Source organism: Oryctolagus cuniculus, chromosome 1 (genome assembly GCF_051225735.1).
Source record: "Oryctolagus cuniculus isolate XC-2025 breed Fujian yellow rabbit chromosome 1, ASM5122573v1, whole genome shotgun sequence".
NCBI classification, from domain to species: Eukaryota; Metazoa; Chordata; class Mammalia; order Lagomorpha; family Leporidae; genus Oryctolagus; species Oryctolagus cuniculus.
Window position 1 is genome coordinate 198,143,835 of NC_142867.1, and position 22,735 is coordinate 198,166,569.

Consider the following 22,735-nt stretch of genomic DNA (forward strand, 5'->3'; position numbering starts at 1 on the left):
GGACAGTGAGAGAGAGAGACAGAGAGAAAGGTCTTCCTTTGCCATTGGTTCACCCTCCAATGGCCGCCGCGGCTTGTGCACCGCGCTGATCCGATGGCAGGAGCCAGGTGCTTTTCCTGGTCTCCCATGGGGTGCAGGGCCCAAGCACCTGGGCCATCCTCCACTGCACTCCCTGGCCACAGCAGAGAGCTGGCCTGGAAGAGGGGCAACCGGGACAGAATCCGGCGCCCTGACCGGGACTAGAACCCGGTGTGCCGGCGCCGCAAGGCGGAGGATTAGCCTAGTGAGCCGCGGCGCCGGCCCAGATAGCATGTGTATTAAGATGTCATTTAAAAAGGCAAAAAGACTTCAAAATCAATTAGTTACAAAATGTTTATTAAGCATCTATTATGTTCCAGACACATTGTTAGGCAGTGGTGATAGGCACTTTGCAAAGTAACACAATTTAATAGAGGAAACGGATATTGATCAGATAATCATCCTAATAAATTTGTAAGGACAGAGAGAAGTGCTCCAAAGCAGAAGAGCATGGTGCTGTGGGCACGCTGACCAACCAGGAGTGGAGTCAACAGTGACCTCCCCAAGGAAGTGATGCTTGAGCTGAGCTAGATAGATGAATAGGCACTGATGGAGTGGAGAAGAACATTCAGAAGTCCCAGAATTAGGAGCATGACAAACAAAGACTGAAAGAAGGCCAGTGTGGGGAATGGAGGCCAGACCATGCAGGTCCCATGCAGGCAGTGGAAAAGGAACTGATTTAGGAGGCTTTATCCTGGAAGTTGTAGGAAGACATTTAAAAGTTTTAAGCAGGGAATACCATGAAAGCCGAATGTCCCAAGGATATCTTTAATTCAACATACATGAAATCCTACTTCATTTTCCTTCTTTCATTTTTTTTTTTTTAATTTGAGAAGCAGAAAGACAGTGAGAGATCTGTTATCCACAGGTTCACTCTTCAAATGGCCACATCAGCTGGGGCTGAGCCAATTTGAAGCTGGTAGCCCAGAACTCAATCTGAGTCTCCTACACGGATGGCAGGGACCCAAGTACTTGAGCTTTACCACTGCTTCCCTTGGTATATATCAGCAGAAATAGGGAATTGGATGCAGAGCCAAGACTTGAACCTGGGCATTCTGACATGGAATGCAGATATCCCACATAGCAACTCAACCACTGCACTGTCAACAATTTCCCCAAAGAAACTGAGGATATCTTCCTACCCACCCTTCAGCACCCACTTTGACCCCCATAGTGTCATCTCACCTTTCTTTAGGTACTGGCAGCGCTTCATCTGACTTCTTTGGATTCTGATATTAAGTAGCTTGAATGATGAGACTTTGATCTCCTCTTTTCTATTTCCTATGATGTGCAGTTAGTACCTTGCTCATAGTCCTGTTCAGGAAGCATTGGTTAGGATGGATTGAGGGCAAGGCTAAAGTGGGCTCTTGGCTTTACTTAGAACAAACATTCCTAATCCTCCGCCTGCGGCGCCGGCACACCGGGTTCTAGTTCCGGTCGGGGCGCCAGATTCTGTCCCGGTTGCCCCTCTTCCAGGCCAGCTCTCTGCTGTGGCCAGGGAATGCAGTGGAGGATGGCCCAGGTACTTGGGCCCTGCACCCCATGGGAGACCAGGATAAGTACCTGGCTCCTGGCTCCTGCCATCGGATCAGCGCGGTGCACCGACCGCAGTGCGCCGGCTGCGGCAGCCATTGGAGGGTGAACCAACGGCGAAGGAAGACCTTTCTCTCTGTCTCTCTCTCTCACTGTCCACTCTGCCTGTCAAAAAATAAAAAAGAAAAAAAAAAGAATAAACATTCCTCAGCTGACTCCACGGAGGCCCCTCAGGCTAGGAGGTAGCAGGCCAGCTTTGCAGTGTGCCACTTTAGGCCCTTACTTCCCAATGTACTTTGGTCCTACAGAGAAGGGCAGGGATAACATCACTGTTTAATCTGTAAAGGGTGTGGCACTTTCCTGAACAGTTCAAAAAATCAAAGCAGAAAATGTGAGTGACATTAGTGGGGCAAGCCTCAGAAGTGTGACAAGCACCTTAGAAGGTTGTTAATAGGCCAGTTGTTTATGATATACACACAAAGAGGCAGAGCTACTACTAATTGGAGCAAAAGAGTGTTTGTGACCTTGACCACATGAATAGGGGTGGTAGAGTTTCCTGACTACCTAATCCAGGAGTCCTCTAAAAACAGAGTAAATTCACTCTGACTTAAGAAGTAGGCATTGGATGAGGATTATCCCTGAGTTGGGCACAGCACTTACTAGAATAGCTTTCCTTAAGGCATAAGGCCTGAAATGTGCTGCAGGCTTGCTTTAAGCCTTGAGTCTTCTTATGGGGTAGAGGATCAACTTGTATTCTGAGGTCTCCAACTATCTCAAAATAGTCCCAGACCCCTGGCCCAAATTGGCTTCAGGACAGGCAGGAAAACAGAGATACCACTTTGCACATGTAGAGTGCTTTCCAGTTTACTAAGAACCAGTAAGCCCATTTTCTTGCATTATCCCTAGACAGCCCTGTGAAGTACTGTGGCAGATAGGCCTCATTCCATAGGTGGGAAAGCAGTCACTGGACTAGTCTGAAGGAGAACAAAGATAGGCATCTGACCTCATGGTTAAGACACTGGTTAGGGCACTCATGTCCCATATTAGAGTACCCAGTTTAATACCCAGCTGCAGCTCCTAATTCCGCTTTCCCACTAATGCAGACCATGGGAAGCAGCAGGGATGGGTCAAGTAGCTGGGTTCTGGACACCCGTGTGTGAGACCTGAATTGCATTCCTGGCTTCTGGCTTTGGCCTCTGCCTAACTTGGCTGTTGTGGGTATTTAGGGAGTGAACCAGAGGATGGGTGCTCTTTCTCTTTCTGTCTCTCTTCCTTGTAGATAGATAGATAATATAACCAAGGTCTTGTTATCCTTTAATACATGCTACTTCCACTCCACCATGCTACTGAGTCCTAGGAGAGGGAGAAATTTAATAGAATTAACACTTTGGTGAGTGGTTGAAACCAATTGACCCAACATGCTTAGCCATTGGCTGAGTCTGGGCCCTCTTCTTTTTGTCCACAGAGCCATGGGGGTGTTGATGTCTAAGAGGCAGACAGTAGAGCAGGTGCAAAAGGTGAGCCTGGCTGTGTCTGCCTTCAAGGATGGGCTGCGGGACAGACCTTCCATCCGACGCTCAGGTGAGCTGCCAGGGTCCCGCCGTGGCACTGTGGAGGGCTCCGTTCAGGAAGTACAAGAAGAGAAAGAAGCAGAGGTGGGCACCTCAGTGGTCCAAGAAGAAAGCAGTGTCAACCGTGCGGCCTGGGAGCGGCTCCGAGATGGGCGTGGAGTGGAGCCGGAGGAGTTCGACAAGACCAGTCGTTTCGTACCCCCTGCCTTCATCCGCCCCACCAGGAAGCTGGACGATGACAAGCCTCCAGATATCTCCTTAGAGCCCAGAGAGCCCGTGAGTGTCCACTTAGGGCAGGAAGCTCGATTCTTAGCCCTCTTGAGAATCAAGGAGCAGGACAGGGAGACCTGGGTATGGGTGAGGTGAGACCCAAAACCAGAAAGCTGGAGCTGAGTCTAGAACAACTGTTAAATGTGTTCCACAAGAATAAAAGTGTTGCTTACGTCCTGAATCAGTGTTAGTGGAAATTGTGGGGCAGTGAGTGAGAAGGAGCAACACTATGGCGGTCCTGGCAGCTCTTCGTCCACAGGTTCTCAACCACAGATAGTAGCGCCCCCTGTAGGGAGCATTGGGAAATCTGGGAGGGGGAAATACAGGGAGGTCACAATGACTGGATGTTGCCGTTGGCATTTGGTGCCAAGAAAACCAGGAATGCTAAATACCCTACAAAGCCTGGGACCATCTCTCATCACAGATTGTTCCTGTTTCCAAAAATGCCAATAGTATCCCTGCTCAGAAACGTGATCACAAAGCCTTGAGCAACTGGAAGGGCCTGCTGATTGTTATTCTCTGGAAAGAAAGCTCGATCACCTTAACACTGCCTTCAGATGCAGCTGTTCTCTCGGCTCCGCAGGGGAACTCAGACCCGTGCAGGTAGCTCTGTGCAGAGTGGCCCTAGGATCTTGTGCCAGCACTTAAACGTCGCTGTTTGCTCCTGCCATCTCTCCCCAGGTTGTCAACGATGAGATGTGTGATATCTGTGAGGTCTGGACGGCTGAGAGCCTCTTCCCGTGCAGAGTCTGCACCAGGGTTTTCCATGACGGTTGCCTGCGCCGCATGGGCTACATCCAAGGAGACAGCGCAGCGGAGGTGACCGAGATGGCCCACACCGAAACGGGCTGGAGCTGCCACTACTGTGTGAGCCTGGACTGCAGGGGCCAGGGGCTGCTGCACAGGGGAGGACTTGGTGCTTTTCCTGGAGGCCCAGGAATACCTGCTTCTAGGCAGTGACCCCAGGAACTTTCTAACAGTACAGACAAGTATCCTAGAGCCAGGGTGGGGTTTCCCAACCTTAGGACTATTGACATCTGGGGCAGGCTAATTGTTGTGGGGGATGGGTGCATTGTAAGGTGTTATTCAGTATCCCTGGTCTCCATTAGATGCCAATAATGCATTGCCCCCATTTGTGAAAACCAAAAATGTCTCCACTTATTACCAAATGTGCTGCTATGGTGAGGCAGGGGTTGGGGGGACAGCAAAATCCCTCTCAATTGAGAACCAGTGACTAGAGTATTGAGGGGATAGAATGAGGGTAATTCTGCTAGAGTAGTGCTTTCTCTCATAGTTTGTAGTCGTCATTTGTTGTACATACTCACCTGAACAACCAACCTGAGATCCTAACCAGTTTGCTTCCAACAGGGATAGATTCTGTCACAAGAAAACACAATCCTGACAACCTCCCTTGACTTACCACCTGACTTTTAAAAACATTTATTCTTCATCTCCATAGTGGCCATTATGTACATATCAAGGTTCTAATATTTAAAGATTTATTTATTTATTTGAAAGGTAGAGATCCAGAGAGAAGGGGAGATGAGAGAGAACTTCTTTCTGCTGGCTCACTCCCCAAGTAGCCATAACAGCCAGGGCGGGGCCAGGTCAAAGCCAGGAGCCTGGAACTCCATCCTGTTGCTTCCATGGTAGCAGAGGCCCAGGAACTTGGGCCATCCTCCACTGCTTTCCAAGGAACACTAGCAGGGAGCCAGATGGGAAGTAGAGCAGCTTAGTCTCAAACCAGCACTCGTAAGGGATGCTGGCATTGCAGGGGCAGGTTTAACCAGCTGCACCAAGATGCTGGCCCTGAGACAGGGGTCTTCTATCCCCGGGTTCACTCAAATGGCTGCAATAGCCAGGTATGGGTCAGGCCAAAACTAGAAACTCCATCCTGGTCTCCCATGTGGGTGCAAAGGCCCAAGTACTTGGGCCACCATCTAATGCTTTCTCAGGCACATTAGTAGAAAGCTGGATCAGAAGTGGACTGGCCAAGACTTGAACCATCACTCTGATAGGGGATGCTAGCATTGTAATAGGCAGCTTAACCTGACATGCCACAATGCTGTCCCCAGTAACAAAACTCTATTGATTCAGAATTTTGCAAATTATATGTTAATACCTTCCAGTTATTTTTAAAGATTTATTTTACTGGGGGCCAGTGTTGTGGTGTAATAGGTAAGGCCACTGCCTGCTCAGATTTATTTTATTTATTTGAAAGGCAGAGTCACAGAGAGAGGGAGAAAGACAAAGAGAGAAAAATCTTTCATCCGCTGGTTCACTCCCTCAGTGGTCACAATGGCCAAGGCTGGGCCAGGCCAAAGTCAGGAGCCAGAAGCTTCACTCTGGTCTCCCATGTGGGTGCAGAGGCCCAAGCACCTGAGCCATCCTCCACTTCTTTTCCCAGGCACATTAGTAGGGAGCTGGATCTGAAATTGAGCAGCCAAGACTTGAACCAGCACCCACATGGGATGCTGGTGCTGCAGGCAGTGGCTTAACCCATTGTACCAGTTTTTAAAGAAGGGTAGCATCTAAGATTTCCATTGAGAGCCAGACTCGTATCCATTGCTTACCACACATGAATGGCGTTCATGGCTTGCTTTCCTCATCTGTTGTCCTGCAATATCTTCCTTATACATTAATTTCAGAGTAAGGAACATCAGCTGATCCCCCTATTCTCACTTCCTCTTTATTTTTCTAGAAGGAAGCAGACATGTGTCACTCTCTATATATTACTGCTCCTTAAACTGAAGTTTAGGACAGCTGTTTTCAGCCACATAAATACCTTTCCCCCTGGAACGTGCCACACCAGACCCTGCTCCACAGCCAACCTCCCCCCGCACGCCAGCCTTTTCACTCACAGCCACTCTAATTTGTGTTGTGCTGCTGCCACAGGACCAGGTAGAAGGCATCTCCTTCCTGTCCCCAAGGAACACACAGCTCCCTCCCCAGTTCCTGTCACAGTCCTACCACCACTGGAGAGTTCCACTGGGCTTTGTACAAAGCCTTCTTCCAAGTTCCTCTCCTTTCTTTCCTTCTCTTCACGTTCTTAAAGAACTTTATCATCTCCCTTGGCCTCTCAACTACCTGTCATCTGACTTCTGCATCCATCATTCTGCTGAATTGGCGCTTGTATGTAATTATCATGCCCGTGACCTCTCCTCAGACATCTTCACACTCTGTCTCTCTGAAGTACTCAGCACTCCCTTAATCCCTCTTTTTATGATAGCTGGAGTATTTTTGTATTTATTATGGTTTGAGTATTTTTGTTTTTATTATGGCTTGAGTATTTTTTATTATGATTTGAGTATTTTTGGTGAGAATTGTTGTACAAGAGATGGAAATGAGAAAAAACAGAAAAAGTCCCAGCACCCCAGGGTTGCGACCATTACCTGACCACCTGCATCATGCAGCTCTCTTTGGTGTCCGAGATCCTCTTCTCTAAGCAGTGATTCCCCTCCAACCTTCTGTGAGCGTTCTTTCTCCATGCCCTTAGTTCTTGTCACAGCCCTAATGCTGGTGTTTCTCAGGGTTCCGTTGTTAACACTTTTCTCACCGTACACTCTCCTTGGGTGCTGTTATCCTACAGCCACCATCTAAACACTAATGACTCCCAAATCTGTGTGTCCAGACTTAAATTTCCTGTGTCTTGGATTTACCCATCTTGATGTCTCACAGGTACTTCACGTTCAGCATGCTCCAAAATGAACTCGTCATTCACTTAAAACTTGCCCTTCCTCTGTTCCTTATCTCTGTGAATAGTAATATCATCCCCCTGTTCCCAATGCCAGCTCATTTCTCTCACCTTTCAAATCCAGTAAGTCAACATGTTCTATTGATTCTAACTCTAATAGCCCTCATGTTTCTCCCTTCTTATGTCTTACTTCAAAAGCCTCTGTGGTGGTGTAGCAGGTTAAGCCGGCTGCTGCAACACCAGCATCCCATATGGGTGCCAGTTTGAGTCTCGCTGCTCCACTTCCAACCCAGCTCTCTGCTAATGCAATGGAGGATGGCCCAAGTACTTGGGCCCCTGCATTCATGTGGGAGACCCGGAAAAAGCTTCTGGCTCTTGGCTTTGGCCTGGCGCAGCCCCAGCCATCACATCCATTTGGGGAGTGAACTAGGGATGGAAGACCTCTTTCTCTCTTTCTGTAACTCTGCCTTTCAAATAAATAAATAAATAATAGTAATAAATCTTAAAAAAATAAAATACCCTCATCTTCTCTTACCTGCACTATGCCACAACCATCTGCTTCCCATGCCTCTAGACTTAGCCTTCTTTTTTTTTTTTTTTTCTTTTGACAGAGTGGACAGTGAGAGAAAGAGACAGAGATAAAGGTCTTCCCTTACCATTGGTTCACCCTCCAGTGGACGCTGCGGCCAGCACACTGCGGCCGGCACACCGCGCTGATCCGAAGCCAGGAGCCAGATGCTTCTCCTGGTCTCCCATGCGGGTGCAGGGCCCAAGGATTTGGGCCATCCTCAACTTAGCCTTCTAACCCATTTTCCAACTAGCAGAGATCTGACCATTGAACCCCTCCCCCATGCATACACTTAAAAGTCCTTCAGTAACCTCTTTTTACCTTCAGAATAAAGGCCTACCTTGCAGGACTCAACAAAGGGCATTGGAGGTACTTCATAGGCTGCCTTGGTTCCCTTTATCATGACACATTCACCCATCCCATACACTCAGCCATACTGAACTCTTGGAATTTTACATACACACCATTGTGGTGCCCAGTATGTGCTGTGTTTACTGAAAGAATAGCTTGAGGCCAGCACTGTGGCTCACTGGGCTAATCCTCTGTCTGCAGCACTGGCACTCCAGGTTCTAGTCCTGGTTGGGGCGCCGGATTCTGTCCCGGTTGCTCCTCTTCCAGTCCAGCTCTCTGCTGTGGCCCAGGAGTGCCGTGGAGGATGGCCCAAGTGCTTGGGCCCTGCACCCACATGGGAGACCAGGAGGAAGCACCTGGCTCCTGGCTTCAGATTGGCGCAGCGCGCCGGCCACAGTGCACTGGCCATAGCAGCCATTGGGGGGTGAACCAACGGAAAAAGGAAGACCTTTCTCTCTCTTTCTCTCTCTCTGTCCACTCTGCCTGTAAAAAAATTTTAAAAATTAAAAAAAGAATAGCTTGAATTCTTTATGAAATTCACAAATGAATACTCATGAAATATCTGCTTCTGTTCTTTAATAATATTTTAGGGGGAAAAGCTAGCCTGCTAGAGAAAGAATCTTTGATAGTTTAAGGACTGCATAGTAATTTTAACAAATTATCGGTGCTCAGTTTGAATTAAAACTTATATGGCACCATAAAAAAATCATTTGGCAGGGAAAGCATGTGGTTTGGCAGTTAAGATATCAGTTGGCACTGCAGAGGAAGGCTCGCTGGGATTTCCTGGCCACACCCTCACAGCCTTCTTCAGATCTAAGCCTCTGACAACCTCAGCTCTCCACCCCGTGGCCCGTCCCTTCAGATCTTTTCAGGACACCAGCTCTCTCAGTTGCTAGAGTTCCACAGATCAGTAGCAAGTACTGGGGTAAGATTGAGGGAGGGAGATAGCAGGAGCCTGTCCCTCTGTGTGACAGGTGGAGGGTTTGTATGTGTGCTATGGGAACAAACACAGAATAATGTCAAGGTCTGGTCTGGGTTGGGCAGGGTGGCCTGTAGTCCTGCCCTACAGTGTGGGTCATAACTCATAACCCAAATGTATGTTCCAAGGTCTTGGGATGGTGGCTTAATAACACAACTTTGGATATAACAACCCACACCACTCACCTGGGAGTCCAAGATTTAGCTCTGCCTCCTGGCTTTGGCCTTCTGGTTGTAATGGGCATTTGGGGGCTGAACCAACAGATGTGAGGTCTATGGAAACAAAACTTAAAAAAAAAAATAAAGTCAGTTGGGACACCTGCATCCCATATTGTGGTGCCTGGGTTTGAGTTCCTCCTCCACTCCTGATTCCGGCTTCCTGCTGACACACACCCTGGACGCAGGAGGTAGTAGTTGGGTCCCTGCAATCCCTGTGGAGGACCTGAATTGAATTTCTGTCTCCCAGCTTCCACCCGGCCCAGCCCTGGCCACTGCAGGGCTTCAGTGAATGAATCTGTGAATGGAGATTGATCTCTCTGCCCAACCCTCCCCTAATTAATAAATACAATTTTTAAAAACTCGCTTGATTTTAAGAAGTTTGTCATGATGACATCTCTTTCAAGCCATGCTGGAGTTATTTGAAGTGATACAGCCCACTAGGAGCAGAGCTAGAATTTTGCTTCTAACTAAAATGCTCTTTGAACACAGCCTAACACAGAAGCCAGGTGTACAACATGGGTAGAGAGGGAGCTGCTCTGGTGGATGGAGATGGGGGTTCACAACCCTGCCCAGCCCGGCCCCCTTATCCCTTAAAGCAGCCTCCAGGAAACACCTAGGTTGGCTCAGAGGATACTGTGAAAGCCTGTGTTTTAGCAGAAGGGATTCAGCTGGGCTCAGGTCGTCTGGGTTCTGGGGAAGACTCTGCCCCGGAGTTATGGCAGCTGAGCAAGGCATTTCCCCTTTCTGGGGCCCCCGAGAATTCGATGAGCTTGGAATTGCCTTCCAGTGGAAATACTGTGCATTCCCACCCGTGTTGGCCCTTTGCCTTCTGTCTTCCTGGTCTGAGGGCCACTGACTCAGATCTTCCCTTTCTCAGGACAACCTCAACCTGCTGCTCACTGAGGAGGAGATGTACAGCCTCACGGAGACCTTCCAGCAGTGTAAAGTCATCCCTGGTAAGGCAGGATGGCGCAGCCAGAGTGGAGAGGACCAGGCACAGTGCTCCTTCACGGCTTCTGGGATGAACCTTGAGAGCAGGATCTGAGAGTTGGGGTGGGGAGTGGGTCCTTGTTCCCAAGTTGCTGGCCAGCGGAGGCCCTCACTGCCCCCAGCACAGCCTGAGTCACCCTGGCTCGGGAGGCAGAGATTAGCCAAGAGCTGTGGCTGTGGGGCACCAAGGGTGCACTGGAGGTAGGCAAATTCCCCAAAACTGAGGGAGGGTGGGCATGGCCAGCAACGGGTGCTTCCCACAGATTGTTCCCTGACGCTGGAGGACTTCCTGCGCTTCCGTCACCAAGCAGCAAAGCGGGGGGACAGTGACAGGGCCTTGAGCGAGGAGCAAGAAGAGCAGGCGGCCCGCCAGTTTGCAGCCCTGGACCCGGAGCATCGAGGCCACATAGAGTGGCCCGACTTCCTGTCCCACGAGTCCCTCCTGCTTCTGCAGCACTTGCGTCCTCAGGTAGGCCAGCAGGATGGAATGCCCACGAAATACTGGGTGACAGAGGCCTGGGAAGCGTGCCGGCAGGCTGGGAGAGCACTGAGTATCGTCCGAGCAGGGGCCGGTGCCAGGATTGGGTTCAGGTTCTGTATGGTGCCGGGGGACCCAGGGCCAAGGCTAGGGAAGCTGCTCAAGGAAGAGCGATTGGCACTGGGCCCCCTGTGCTACCAGGAGGGCTCTGGGCGACTTCCCAGGGAGGTGGGCAAGGCGATGACAGAGGTGGACTTCTCCGTCGCTCGGCAGCTTACGTTTTCACCTCCGAGGTCTTAACTTGTCTCTTTTCCCCAGAATTCTCTTCTGAGGCTTCTGACAAGCAAGGAGCGGGAACGAGCCCGAGCCACCTTCCTGGCCCGGGGCAGCGGGGGCGCCATCAGTGAGGCAGAGTGCCGCCACGCCCAGCACTCTTGGTTCTGCAAACGCCTCACGCCAGCTGCTTCCTGCAGCGTCAGGTCCGCTCTTCACCAGTCCCTACCCTGCCTCGACTCCCCCCCCCTTTGTCAACACCGGTGGCCACTGGTATGAAAGGTGCCTCCCAGCCCCTCCTGCTAACAGCACGGAAGGATCCTTCTGTGTAGGAGGCAGAGTTCAGTGAATCGTATTGGCCAGGACACAGAGCAGACTGTCCATGTCAGAAAAGCCTGGATGAAGCCGGCGCCGTGGCTCACTAGGCTAATCCTCCGCCTTGCGGCGCCGGCACACCGGGTTCTAGTCCCGGTCGGGGCACCGGATTCTGTCCCGGTTGCCCCTCTTCCAGGCCAGCTCTCTGCTGTGGCCAGGGAGTGTAGTGGAGGATGGCCCAAGTACTTGGGCTCTGCACCCCATGGGAGACTAGGATAAGTACCTAGCTCCTGCCATGGGATCAGCGCGTGCGCCGGCCGCAGCACACCAGCCACGGCGGCCATTGTGGGGTGAACCAACGGCAAAAAGGAAGACCTTTCTCTCTGTCTCTCTTTCACTGTCCACTCTGCCTGTAAAAAAAAAAAAAAAAAAAAAAAAAGAAAGAAAGAAAGAAAAGAAAAAAAAAAAGAAAAGAAAAGCCTGGATGCTGCATGTGTGTATCCAGGAGCCATGGGTTCACCAGAATTTGGACAGGTTAGGCCTTTCACTACCCTATTCCTAACCAAATGTCCTTGTGCCCAGCAGTGTCAGCCATGTGGGTCCCATTGCAGACAGCAGCCCCGCCAGCAGCAGTGGCAAGAGTCAAGACAAGGTCCTGCTGCCCCCAGAACAGGAGTCCAGGTGAGTGGGACCTCCTCACCTGACCATCTACTCCGGGCCCCTGAACACATACATACTTAAGAGAAGGCATTACCCACTGCCACCCCAAAACAGCAAGTGCTTATCCCAGGATCCAGGCTCCAAAAGTACCCAGTTGGCCCTAGATCTCTGGGGCCAGCCAGCTGCTCTGTTGACCTGGTGCACAGCCAGCCGTGCCCATGTCAAGCATGACCCAAGGCTTCCATGAGTTTTGATTAGCCAAACCTGCTGCCGCTGGGGTCCTGTGTCATGAGCCTTTGGGCTATGTAGCCAGCCTCACGAACCTGTTCTTACTTCTACTCCAGATACGTGGACTGGCCCACCTTCCTGCGAGAGAGTGCCATCTACATCTTGGCTGCCCGCCCCAACAGTGCAGCCATTCATCTGAAACCCCCAGGATAGCATGGAGTCGAGAAGCTCACTTCGGGGACAGTGGCGTCCCCTCCCTCCTTTCCTTTTTCCCATTCCCCTACCAACCTCTGGCGCTGATACTCTCACGGTGATGGGGTACTGCCAGCCTCTTAATTTGTTGTCACTAAGCTTTATGGCACCAACACGTATGGCACCATTCGCCTCCCAGCAGAGGCAGTAAGTGCATTGCCACAGGAGAAGCCCTGGGAGCTGTGGCACTAGCTGCCCCGGACCGCCCCTCTGCCGTCACATCACAGCCTGGACCTGCCACCACATGCACAGATGCGTGCACACACATGCGCATATACACTTGCCTAGCTCGCCACGACTGCAGAAGCCTTGTTCTTTTTGGTTGAATAAGGACCAAAGTCCCTTTGTGAAGCCCCTGCTGTAAATGAGGGGGCTCTCTGCTCAGCCCTTCTATCGCCCAGTTCTGATTTCCAGTAGATAGGTCTCTGGCCAAGTGATTCTTAATACATGCCCTCCCGGAGATGCTGACAGGCCCCTCCCCCAGTGACAGCCCCTTCTGTGGTGAGCCACTGTTCCTAGTAGGTGTGTACCCTGGGCCCTCCAGTGTCGGGGAGGAGGAAGATCGGAAAAGCGCCGCTGCAGTTCAACCCTTTATTTAAATTCCAACTCCTGGAACTTTAAACAGACAAGACTACTAGTCTGTTGGAATCCTGATGGAAAAGGGGGGAGGCAGCCCCTCCCAGAGACTCAGAACTCTTTCAGCCAGGTCGTCCACACCCAGAAGTCAGCGGAACAGTCAATCAAAGGCGAGCCTTTCGGCTCCCATTGTCCAAGTGCTAGCTTCTGGCCTAGAGCCCAAGGAGCTTGAAGACCAGATAGGTTCACTGGCAGGAGTCACAGCTGCACTCAGGTCAGCTACCACAGATGCCAACAAGGACCAGATCTGGACGGGAGAGGAGAGGCGAGGGCTCCTGCTTTGCCATCATTCCATCTCAGCCCAGCCACACGCCTAGAAAAGTGTGTGGAGAGCAGGGCCATCCTCTTCCACAGCTCCAGAAAGAGCAGTCCTGCGAAGCCCTGGCCAGGGACTCTGTTCAGCCGTCCTGACGGCGAGGACGAGTGGCTGGGACAGAAGAGGATTTGCATTTCCGCTCTCGCAGGCAGAGAAGGTCCCAGTGGAGCCCCGCGGAAAGGGTCCACTCCCCGTCATGGAGACGCCTGAGTTTCTGCTCCTCCCTGCTGCTCACTCGTGTCCTCCCCCACCAGGCAAGTGCCTGGGCCTGGCTTGGGAAGGCTTCGAGATGAGCAGAAGCTGCCACCGGGGCACCAATCCTGGCCTCCAGGCACCGGCCTCTGTCCTCAGCACTCAAGTTCTCGGGTCATTGTGTGTTGTGGGTCAGCCCTGCCTCTGAGGTTCAGGTTCTAGATTTTGGTTTCTAATCTGATGACTTGGGTGCAGCCAGATCTGACCACCAAGAGTTATTCAAGAGGGAGCTGAACTCAGTCATGCAGAAGCTGATAGATCTGTCTACATGGCTCAAGGCGTTGTACTAAATTGGGTACTTCCGGTGTTGAGATGCCCAGAGGAAAGTAAGGAGCTGCAAACAGGGGCTTGGGAAGAGCCCTGTAGAGTCGCCTCTTTTCGGAACTGCCTGACCCAGAAGCAGAGTGATAAGCTCCTGGGCTTGGATTGTTTAGGACTGAAATGAAGCGGACAGTTGACAAATCTGTGTTCTTAATGTGGCCCCAAACGTTTCATAATCCACAGCCTTTTGTAAATAGTCCTCAGCCATACTTGCAGGACTTATCAGTGGGAGGGGTGGTTATTCAGTCTAGAGGAAAAGGAAGGAACGCATGGCTCAGAGGCTAACGCAGCCAGCCCTTGGTTTTGCTGAGAATGGTGAAACACATGAAAACACGCGGGCTTCTGCTTACTGTCCCAGTGAGTGGGCTCCCCAGCGGTGCCCTCATGCTGCTTGGTGTCGTGGACAGGCCATTCTGAATGGACACAAACTGAACTTCGAGAGCTGAGCAGCTTTTTGCTTCCCCCGCCTCCTCAGTCCCAGGGTCTTGAAGTGCATCTTCTTGGTCCCTGACCCTCTACAGAAAAGGCGAGGCCTTCCCCTGGAGCTGCTGCTTCCAGATCCCTGTGGTGAGAGCCCGTGGGTCAGATCAGGCTGCTGGGGCCCCGGGCCTGGCAAGACAGACCCTGGGGCCCTTCCACAACGCGAGCAGGGCCATGTGGGATCCTCTCCCTGTTCCAGGACAGCAAACTCCCCACAGCGGGGCTACTGCAGAGCACCCACGGACACCAACCTGAGGAAGATGGGGTCCCAGCCCAGAGAGTGCGGCGAAGCGGAAAAGCACGAGCAGCAGCTGCCAGGCACCTGGCCGTCACCTAAGGGGGTCCCGCTGCTCCCCCGGCCCAGGCCTCCTGTGCAGCACCTCCCTCTGCAGTGCCCTCGTCCCTGGAGTCCCTGCATTACGTGAGGCTGCTCAGACGTCTGCTAACCTGTGAAGCCAATTTCCTTCCCTTCTGAAGCCCTTTTATCACTGTGAATGTCTGAAATTCTGCCAAGGACAAAAATTAGTGTTTGGCTCTAAGAAGGCTGTGAGAGGATGTTTCAGTCTTGTCTCGGCTGCCCAAAGTTCAGATCAGTGCTTTTCCCAAGCACCACCCACCCCCAGCCAAGGGGGCCTTGGGTTCTGTGTGCTCCCTGAAGACCCCTCGCTCGAAGCCTGTTTTTCACCCAGCCGTCCTCTTCCCCTTGCTCAGATTGAAATAAAGGGAGAGGTGGCGGGCCCGGCAGAGCTGCAGGCACAGAGGGTGAGCTGAGGGAGTGGCTGGAGCCAAGTAACCTCTCCAGGTCTGCCTGGCTTCCAGGGCCAGCCTTCCCCTACAGGACATTTGAGTATCCCAGGGATGGAGCTGTTTCGTCCCTAGGTACTGATCCAACTCTCAAGTGCTCTTCCTTTGAGGACGGCTGCAGCAGAAGCCATGAGTACATTGCCTCTTTCTACCCTCAGCCCAAGCGATGCGGGATGGCAGGGCAGACACTCTTTTCTGGCCCTGGTGCACCCTATGGGATGTCACCCTGGCCTTGTTTAAGTGGCCAAGTCGTGGGGTTCCCCCATTCCTATCACCAGTATAAAAAGCACAGAATCAAACCACCTGGGAAGAGGGCACCGCATTGGGAGGTGAGCCCAGGCCTCTGCCCAGACCTCTTAGCCCAAAGCACAACTTTGGCCATTTCACGTTGCAAAGCTTCAGTAAGAGTAATGACAGGAAACCCTAAAGCCATGAGGGCAGCTCAGCAGACGCTGCTTGGCAGGGCTTCAAGCCAGCCGTGTCCACCCCAGAGCCAAGAATAACCTCCAGGCAGCACCAAGAACTGTAACAGGCTCTAGCAGTCCTGCAGCCGTGACCCCTGCAAACCAGCAGAGGAGTGGCAGAAAACATTCGGCACTAACAAGACAACTTCGATGCCAGAATTTCAGGACATCGTGGTGGCACCTGTAGCCGTTGTCCCTTTCTCCGCCCACCTACCCTGTGTCCAGTGGAATGAAGTTGCTACGCTCTTCATGCCACTTAGTTTGGGCCCATCCAAGGTACATCTCAGTTCTGGCTGCTTCCCAGACAATAGATTTACTAGGGGGGAGGAGGACATTGGTGTATCCTGCTTGTTCCTGACAGCTCAGCCCTGGAGTGGGGTGGGACTGGGCATCTTCCCTGCTGTTTCCCTGCTGCCACTATGTTGGACCACCTTGAAAGGAAAAAACAAAACAGGTTCTAGAGTTTCTACTAGGCCCAGCAAGCACCAAGGAAGATTTCCCTCTGGGCCACATGCCCCTGTGGTGACAGTATGGAGTCAGCTGGTCTGGGCCAGTGATTGAGAAGCCCAGGCGCATCCCAGTTTGCGTAGCACTGGGGCTGACATAACCACGGATGAGAACAAGGTACAAGCAGCAAGGCTTTTCCATGTCCATGATGAAACGACGACCTTCAAGCTTAGTCTCTGGCCCTGAGAGGATGGCGTACGCTCTGTGTCCCAGCCAAACGCGGGCTGGGCTCTGGTTACCTCTGAGTAACAATGGAGGAGCCAAGGTCCTCTGTCCCCCGTGCTCTTCCTCTGTGCTCTTGCAGAAGGTCCCTTGACGGTGCGCTGAGGGGAGCACCCCCAAGGCCTGCCCTCCGTCCCTGCAGCTGCATGCTCTTCCCTGTGGCTCGGCCTCCACAGGCTCTCCAGAAAGAGCTGATGCCCCCAGAGGCTGGGCGCAGTGGACATCATAATAAAGAGATTGTCATGCTGTGTCGCTTGTCTGTTTCCTGTTTGGGGGACTTGCCTTTTCCGTGTGGTTTCCCATCGACCAGTTCCTGAATTTAGGGGCAGCTGTGGCCTCCATAGTGTACCCCATGTGGCTCTTTAGAGCTTTCTGGGCCTGCTCTCCCCAGAAATCAAGTGACAGGTGAGGGTAGAGCACCACAGATTGAGAGATGCAGGGGTCTCCGTGTATGCCACAGATACAGCAGGCAATGGCCAGAGGCAGGGGCAGCAGGTAGAAGCAGTGAGGAGAGGAGCCAGAGCTTTGGATGAGCTATGAAATAGGGAAGCCAGTGATTGTTTTCTCCTGGTCTGGGTCCTTCCTGGTCTGCGAGCTCCCCACCACTACCACCGCCATTTTGACAAATTGTTTGAGTGCAGTAGACTAGGGTTGGAGGAGCATTTGGAGGACCATGGCAGCCTCATTCATCCCTCCTATTTGGTGAGAACAGAGCCAGGACCTGTAGTGGGAACGTATCTACGCTGCAGATTAGCTGCGGATGCTCTACCTCCCAAACCACAGAGGGGCCAGGTACGAGTGATTAATGATTTGGGGCACTAACCATGTGCTGGGAAGTTCCAAGTGTTTAGCACAGAGTAATTAATCTTCAACCCTATGAGATTTGTATTGCAGATGAAAAAAAAGGAGGAACAGGGAGACTAAGTTTCTCAAGGGCACAGTCATACAGCTCAGAAGTGGGGGAGCCACACAGTCCGCGTTCATTGCCCATGTTCTCAGCCTCTCAAATACCTCAGGGGAGCCGCTGCTATGTGGTCTAGCACCTCCCTTTTCTACCTCTGGGAAAAGACCTGTAGCTGCGTCAGATTTCTAACACCTGCATGGACCACCCTGCTCACTCTGGGTGCCCATAGCTCGCTGTCCTGGAGTTTTCCAATGGGGATCCACCAGCCGTTTTTGTCCCCAGACTCAGAGAAGGTGAGCATTGGAACAGAAAAAGAGGCATAAAGGCCGAGTCTCTGAACCCTCTGATGAGCAAGTTTCCCCCACGCGGGCCAGCTGGACCTTCAGACCCTCCCGTGCTGTTCCTCCCACGAGCTGCCAGTTACTAACAGAGGTGGCTGGCACCTCGGTTTCACAAAAGCCTCCACCCACTCCACTCAGTCCTGCTCTGGCTCAAGTGCACTCCCTCTTTGTCCCTGGGAAAAGTCATATCCCAAAGGGAGCCAGTGGCTGCTAAATCACCGAATATGAGTTAATTTTGGTTCTCTCTTCCACCTGACCCTTTCCAAGGGTTGCTTGAAGTCTGACCTTGCTTGAACTTGTTTCCTAATTTGTAAAAAACTGGGGAGAGGGGAGTCTCTGCTCTGTCTGCCTCCTGGGCTGGTACTTGAGTGAGTACAGAATGAATTTGGTAAGAGGAGAGGATTGTATACATTGTACAGTAATGAGTAAGCAATAAGGATTCCCACTCCGTTTGAAGGCTGCAAAGATAGCACCTCCCACCCTCCCGCGGCTGGGGGCACCGCATGGTGGCCTCTGTCCACAGTGCTGAAATCACAGCCAAGGCGGCTGAGAACGTTCAGTCTTTATTTGTCCCACCCTTACGGAAACACCAAATGCAGAGATTTCAAAGGCTAAATCTCAGCATTGCCAAACTGTTCACTTCATTTATTTTACACACACACACACACACACACACACACACACACACACACACACCACTCCTTTCAGAATCATAACAGTTACAAAAAGGCAAGGGGTGAGTTAGCAAGTCAAGGAAAAGAACGTTGTGATCGTACCTTGGTATGGGTGAACTCTATGAAGTGGCTACCAAAAACAAATCAGTGTAGTCTCAGGTTATATAGAAGTTCGGAGTCAGAGAAGTGAGGCAGGCTGGCTCCTTTATGCTTTTGGTTGTAAGATTTATTTATTTATTTGACAGGCAGAATTACAGATTGAGAGAGAGAGAGAGATCTTCCATTTGCTGGTTCACTCCCCCAAATGACCAAAATGACTGGCTGGGCCAGGCTGAAGCCAGGAGCCCGGAGCTTCTTCCAGGTCTCCCAAGCACTCGGGCCATCTTCTGCTGCTTTCCCAGGTGCATTAGTAGGTAGCTGGGTAGGAAATGGAGCAGCCAGGTCTGAAATTGGTGCCCATAAGGGATGCCAGCATCACCGGTACCGGCTTTACCCACTATGCTGTAATGCCGGCCTCAGGCTGGCTCCTTTGTGCACACCTGCACATATGGAAAGAGTTAAAGAGACCCAAGCACCACAAACTGAAACCCAGCCAAGAGAACACAGTCTTAGTGATGGAGCTGAACAAGGCAGGAATCCCTGAAGGCCTGAGTCTTGAGGGACACAGATGGCCAGCGTGGCAGATGAAGTTGATGCGTTCTCAAGAACACAGCTAAGACAAAACATGGACACCATTGGACAGCAGCTTCCTGCTCTATAGGAACACAGATAACTGGCCACCGGGGAAGGCAGTAACGCTGTATGAGCAAACGTGACAGAAATGTTGTGTTGGAGGTAGGATATCTCACCAGGTATCCAGCCCTCTGGAGACCTGAGATGCCAGTAAACACTTGAGCACTTTCTGATGCGTATGCTTGCCACTGAGTCCAGAGGAGCCATAACTTTAAGGAACCACACGAGCCCACGATATTTTGGCACAAAAAATTGGAGAACTTTTAGTTTCTATAGTTCACAGGTAGGGTTCTTGGAAGCCTGCCGCCAGAATCTGATGTTGTGCGCCCTCTGCTGGCCATTATAGCACTGCTCTCTCACTGCTATGTAAGAAATAATCAGCAGCGGTTCAGAACACAGCCAGTGCTCACAGAGGTGGGGAACCTTTTTTCTGTCCAGGACCATTTGGATGTTTATAATGTCATTCACAGGCCATAAAAAATCATCAACTTAAAATTGAGCCTGTTGGGGCTGGCGCTGTGGTGCAGCGAGTTAAAGCCCCAGCCTGCAGTGCTGGCATCCCATATGGGGACCAGATCAAGTCCTGGCTACTCCACCTCCAATCCAGCTCTCTGCTAATGTGCCTGAGAAAGCAGCAGAGGATGTCCCAAGTCCTTGGGCCCCTGCACCCATATAGGAGACCTGGAGGAAGCTCCTGGCTTGGGATCAGCTCAGCTCTGGCCATTGCAGCCATTTGGGGAGTGAACCAGCAGATAGAAGACCTCTCTGTCTCTCCCTTTCTCTGTAACTCTGACTCTCAAATAAATAAATCTTTAGAAGAAGAAGAAGAAGAAGAAGAAGAAGAAGAAGAAGAAGAAGAAGAAGAAGAAGAAGGCGGCTGGCGCCAAGGCACAGCAGGTTAAAGCCCTGGCCTGAAGCGCTGGCATCCCATATGGGTGCCGGTTCTAGTCCCGGCTGCTCCTCTTCCTATCCAGCTCTCTGCTATGGCCTGGAATAGCAGTAGACGATGGCTCAAGTGCTTGGGCCCCTGCACCCACGTGGGGGACCCAGAAGAAGCTTCTGGCTTCGGATCGGCAAAGCTCTGGCCGTTGCGGCCATCTGGGGAGTGAACCAGCAGATGGAAGACCCCTCTCTGTGTCTCCACCTCTCTCTGTAACTCTATATTTCAAATAAATAAAATAAATAAATCTTTAAAAAGAACTGAATCTGGGATCAAGATTAGAGCTCAGGCATGTCTGGGGCGCCGGACCCGGGGAACTGTCCTTGCAGCGCTACAGCGTCGGGCTGAGGCCAAGGCTGGGATTCAGCACAGGACCGCGGTCCGTGCTCGGGGCAGCCTGCAGTGTGCCTGAGGGGAGAGGCGACAGCCCAGCCACAGGAACGAGTCAGCCTGCATCCAAGGGGCCAGGCCCGGAGCACCTGCTCACTGAAGAACTCCAGCAGGGATGTTTCCTGGGAGAGATGCCTGACGGGTGGAGGACAAGTGTCACTAAGTTCTTGGGGCCTGCGGACTTTAAAAATGAAAAGAGGCAGGCGGAGGAACCCCTTTTGTCCCAGGGCAGATCCAGCTTCCTGTCAACCCCAGCCCAGCCCAGTGCCACCACATACCACCACCCGTACAGTCTGGGGAGAGGACAGCCCCAAGGGCCAGCCCTGTCCTTGCAGCGAGCTGGCAGCTGTGGGGGCAGTCTTCCCTCCCCCCAGGATTCTCTGTTTCTATTGGCAACAGGGCCTGGCAGCCTCCCACACCCAGCTCTTAGCAACCATGGAGCCCCTAGCAACTGCTGCCATGGTGACAAGACAGAGAACTGAGAAGAGGCTGGGGGCACTTCCTCTCAAGCCTTCGGCTGTGTGCAAAATTGGGGGCTCTCCCTCCCATACACAGTCTGGGAGGGAAAAGTGCTCCTGTCTAAACACCTCCTCACTGGCACCCACCTCGCCTCGGCCCACAGGTTCCGGTTCCCTCGGGGTGAGGAAATGAGGGACACCTAGAGCTGTGACGTCTCCATGGGAGGGAGGGAGCGAGGGAGCGAGGGTGTTTGGAGCTGACATGATCACAGATGTGAGCAGACACAGTGTCAGCGTGTCCACAGCCCCTCACTGCAGCCACTCTTCACCACGCGGACACATGCCCCTGGTCATCTGGTCATATGCATTCCTGCCACCAAATCACATATAAATGCAAATAACACAGAATGGAGCGCACAAAAATAACTATGCAGCTAGGCTCCCACTCACAAATCCCGGCACCAATACACCAGGGCAAACATCGCCCAGGCTCCACAGCACAGACGCACTTGCAGACGCAGACATCTGGGAAGGGCCAGGGCGGTGGTTCCTGTGGCCGAGCGCTCACTACAAGCCACACTCAGAACTGCATGTGTGACGTGTGTCAACCTCAACTCACTCACACAGCAACCAGGAAGCAGTGCTGCGGCTCGTCCCCATTTACAAGGTGCATGTGCCAAGGAGCCTCCCAGGAGACAGCCTGACTCCAGGGCCACACTGTTACAGTGCACCCGGCTTCCCCCACAGCCCAGCTCTAACACACACACACACTCACACACACACTCACTCACTCACGCCCCGGATGCCCAGGGCAGCGGGACAGAGGCAGGCAGCACAGCCAGTACCACCCCTGCCTGCAGGCGCAGCCCCACACTGGGAAGGCCCAAACCTACACTTCAGCACTAGCGGGGCCAGGTGAGGGCTGCTGACTAAACTCTGCCCCCGTGTTGGCTCAGACGAGGCTGGAGGAGGCAACGGAGACAGAACTGGAATAGGAAGGTGCTCAGCCACCTACAGCCTGGCCTCCCGAGATCCGGGGGGCGGGGCAGCGAAAGCCCCCAGGCCCAGGCCCCTCACCCTCCCTCCCTCCTGCCCCTCCACCCCGTCCCTGTCCCGGCCTTCTGGCTCCATCTTCTATTCCTCAGCCCCTCCATCCCTTCCCACCTCAGCCCCTCACTTCCTCTGCCCTCCTCTCCTCCCACCCTATCCCCCTCCCCATCAGCCCCACTCCCACACTGCCCACGCCCCATCCTCATCACCCCTCCCCCACCCTCCCAGCCCCCACCCTCACCCCTTTCCTCCTCCACACTTCATCCCCCTTTACACCGGGCCTGTGAGCACTGGAAGAGAGCAGGGAGTGAGAAGATGCCCACCGACCCCAGCACCCCTGGCCCCCTCTCCTGCTCTGCTCTGCCGCCTGCCGACCCCAAGCTCCCTCTCCTGCTCCATCCACTTTGCAAGACCTCGTGGGTGTCCAAACCCTGCCTCCGAGAACCGGCAGAGAAAGCCGTCAGAGCTTTCCCCAGGCCCTTCCTTTGTCACCAACTTCCCCCAAGAACTCCCTCCCCCTCTTCACCCCCAGATTACCCCCTCTCCGCCCCCACTCCCTGGAGCACAGATGGGCCTGGGAGACAGTAACGTGGGCGCCAGGCTCCGCGTCTGCTGGAGCGGCGGCTTCCGCTGGCGACCGCCTCCGCAGCCCCGCCGGCTCCGAACAGGCATCGGGGACACTGGGGCTGAATGATCTGATGGGGTGGCGGTGGGGGTGGGGGGCCCCCCCGAGACAAGATGAGAGATGCCGAGGGGGTGCAGAAGGGGGATCATGGGGGGCTCGGG

General features: G+C 52.7%; 1 protein-coding gene across 6 annotated transcripts in view; it reads left to right on the forward strand.

The window, feature by feature from the left end:
- The window catches only part of PHF24 (PHD finger protein 24), a 29,859-nt gene extending 13,150 nt beyond the window's left edge, over positions 1 to 16,709 (forward strand). For 4 of the 6 annotated variants that reach the window (XM_070053699.2, XM_089299984.1, XM_089299974.1 and 1 more), the window contains exons 2-8: positions 3,077 to 3,458; positions 4,134 to 4,319; positions 10,140 to 10,218; positions 10,516 to 10,721; positions 11,049 to 11,209; positions 11,904 to 11,999; positions 12,323 to 16,709. In XM_070053699.2, coding sequence (XP_069909800.1) covers positions 3,081 to 3,458; positions 4,134 to 4,319; positions 10,140 to 10,218; positions 10,516 to 10,721; positions 11,049 to 11,209; positions 11,904 to 11,999; positions 12,323 to 12,419 — 1,203 coding nt within the window. In that variant the 5' untranslated portion in view covers positions 3,077 to 3,080 and the 3' untranslated portion in view covers positions 12,420 to 16,709. The remainder of the gene's footprint in view (positions 1 to 3,076; positions 3,459 to 4,133; positions 4,320 to 10,139; positions 10,219 to 10,515; positions 10,722 to 11,048; positions 11,210 to 11,903; positions 12,000 to 12,322) is intronic. The other 2 variants (XM_089299992.1, XM_089299988.1) reach the window with 1 other exon arrangement.
- Positions 16,710 to 22,735: the final 6,026 nt, after the last annotated feature.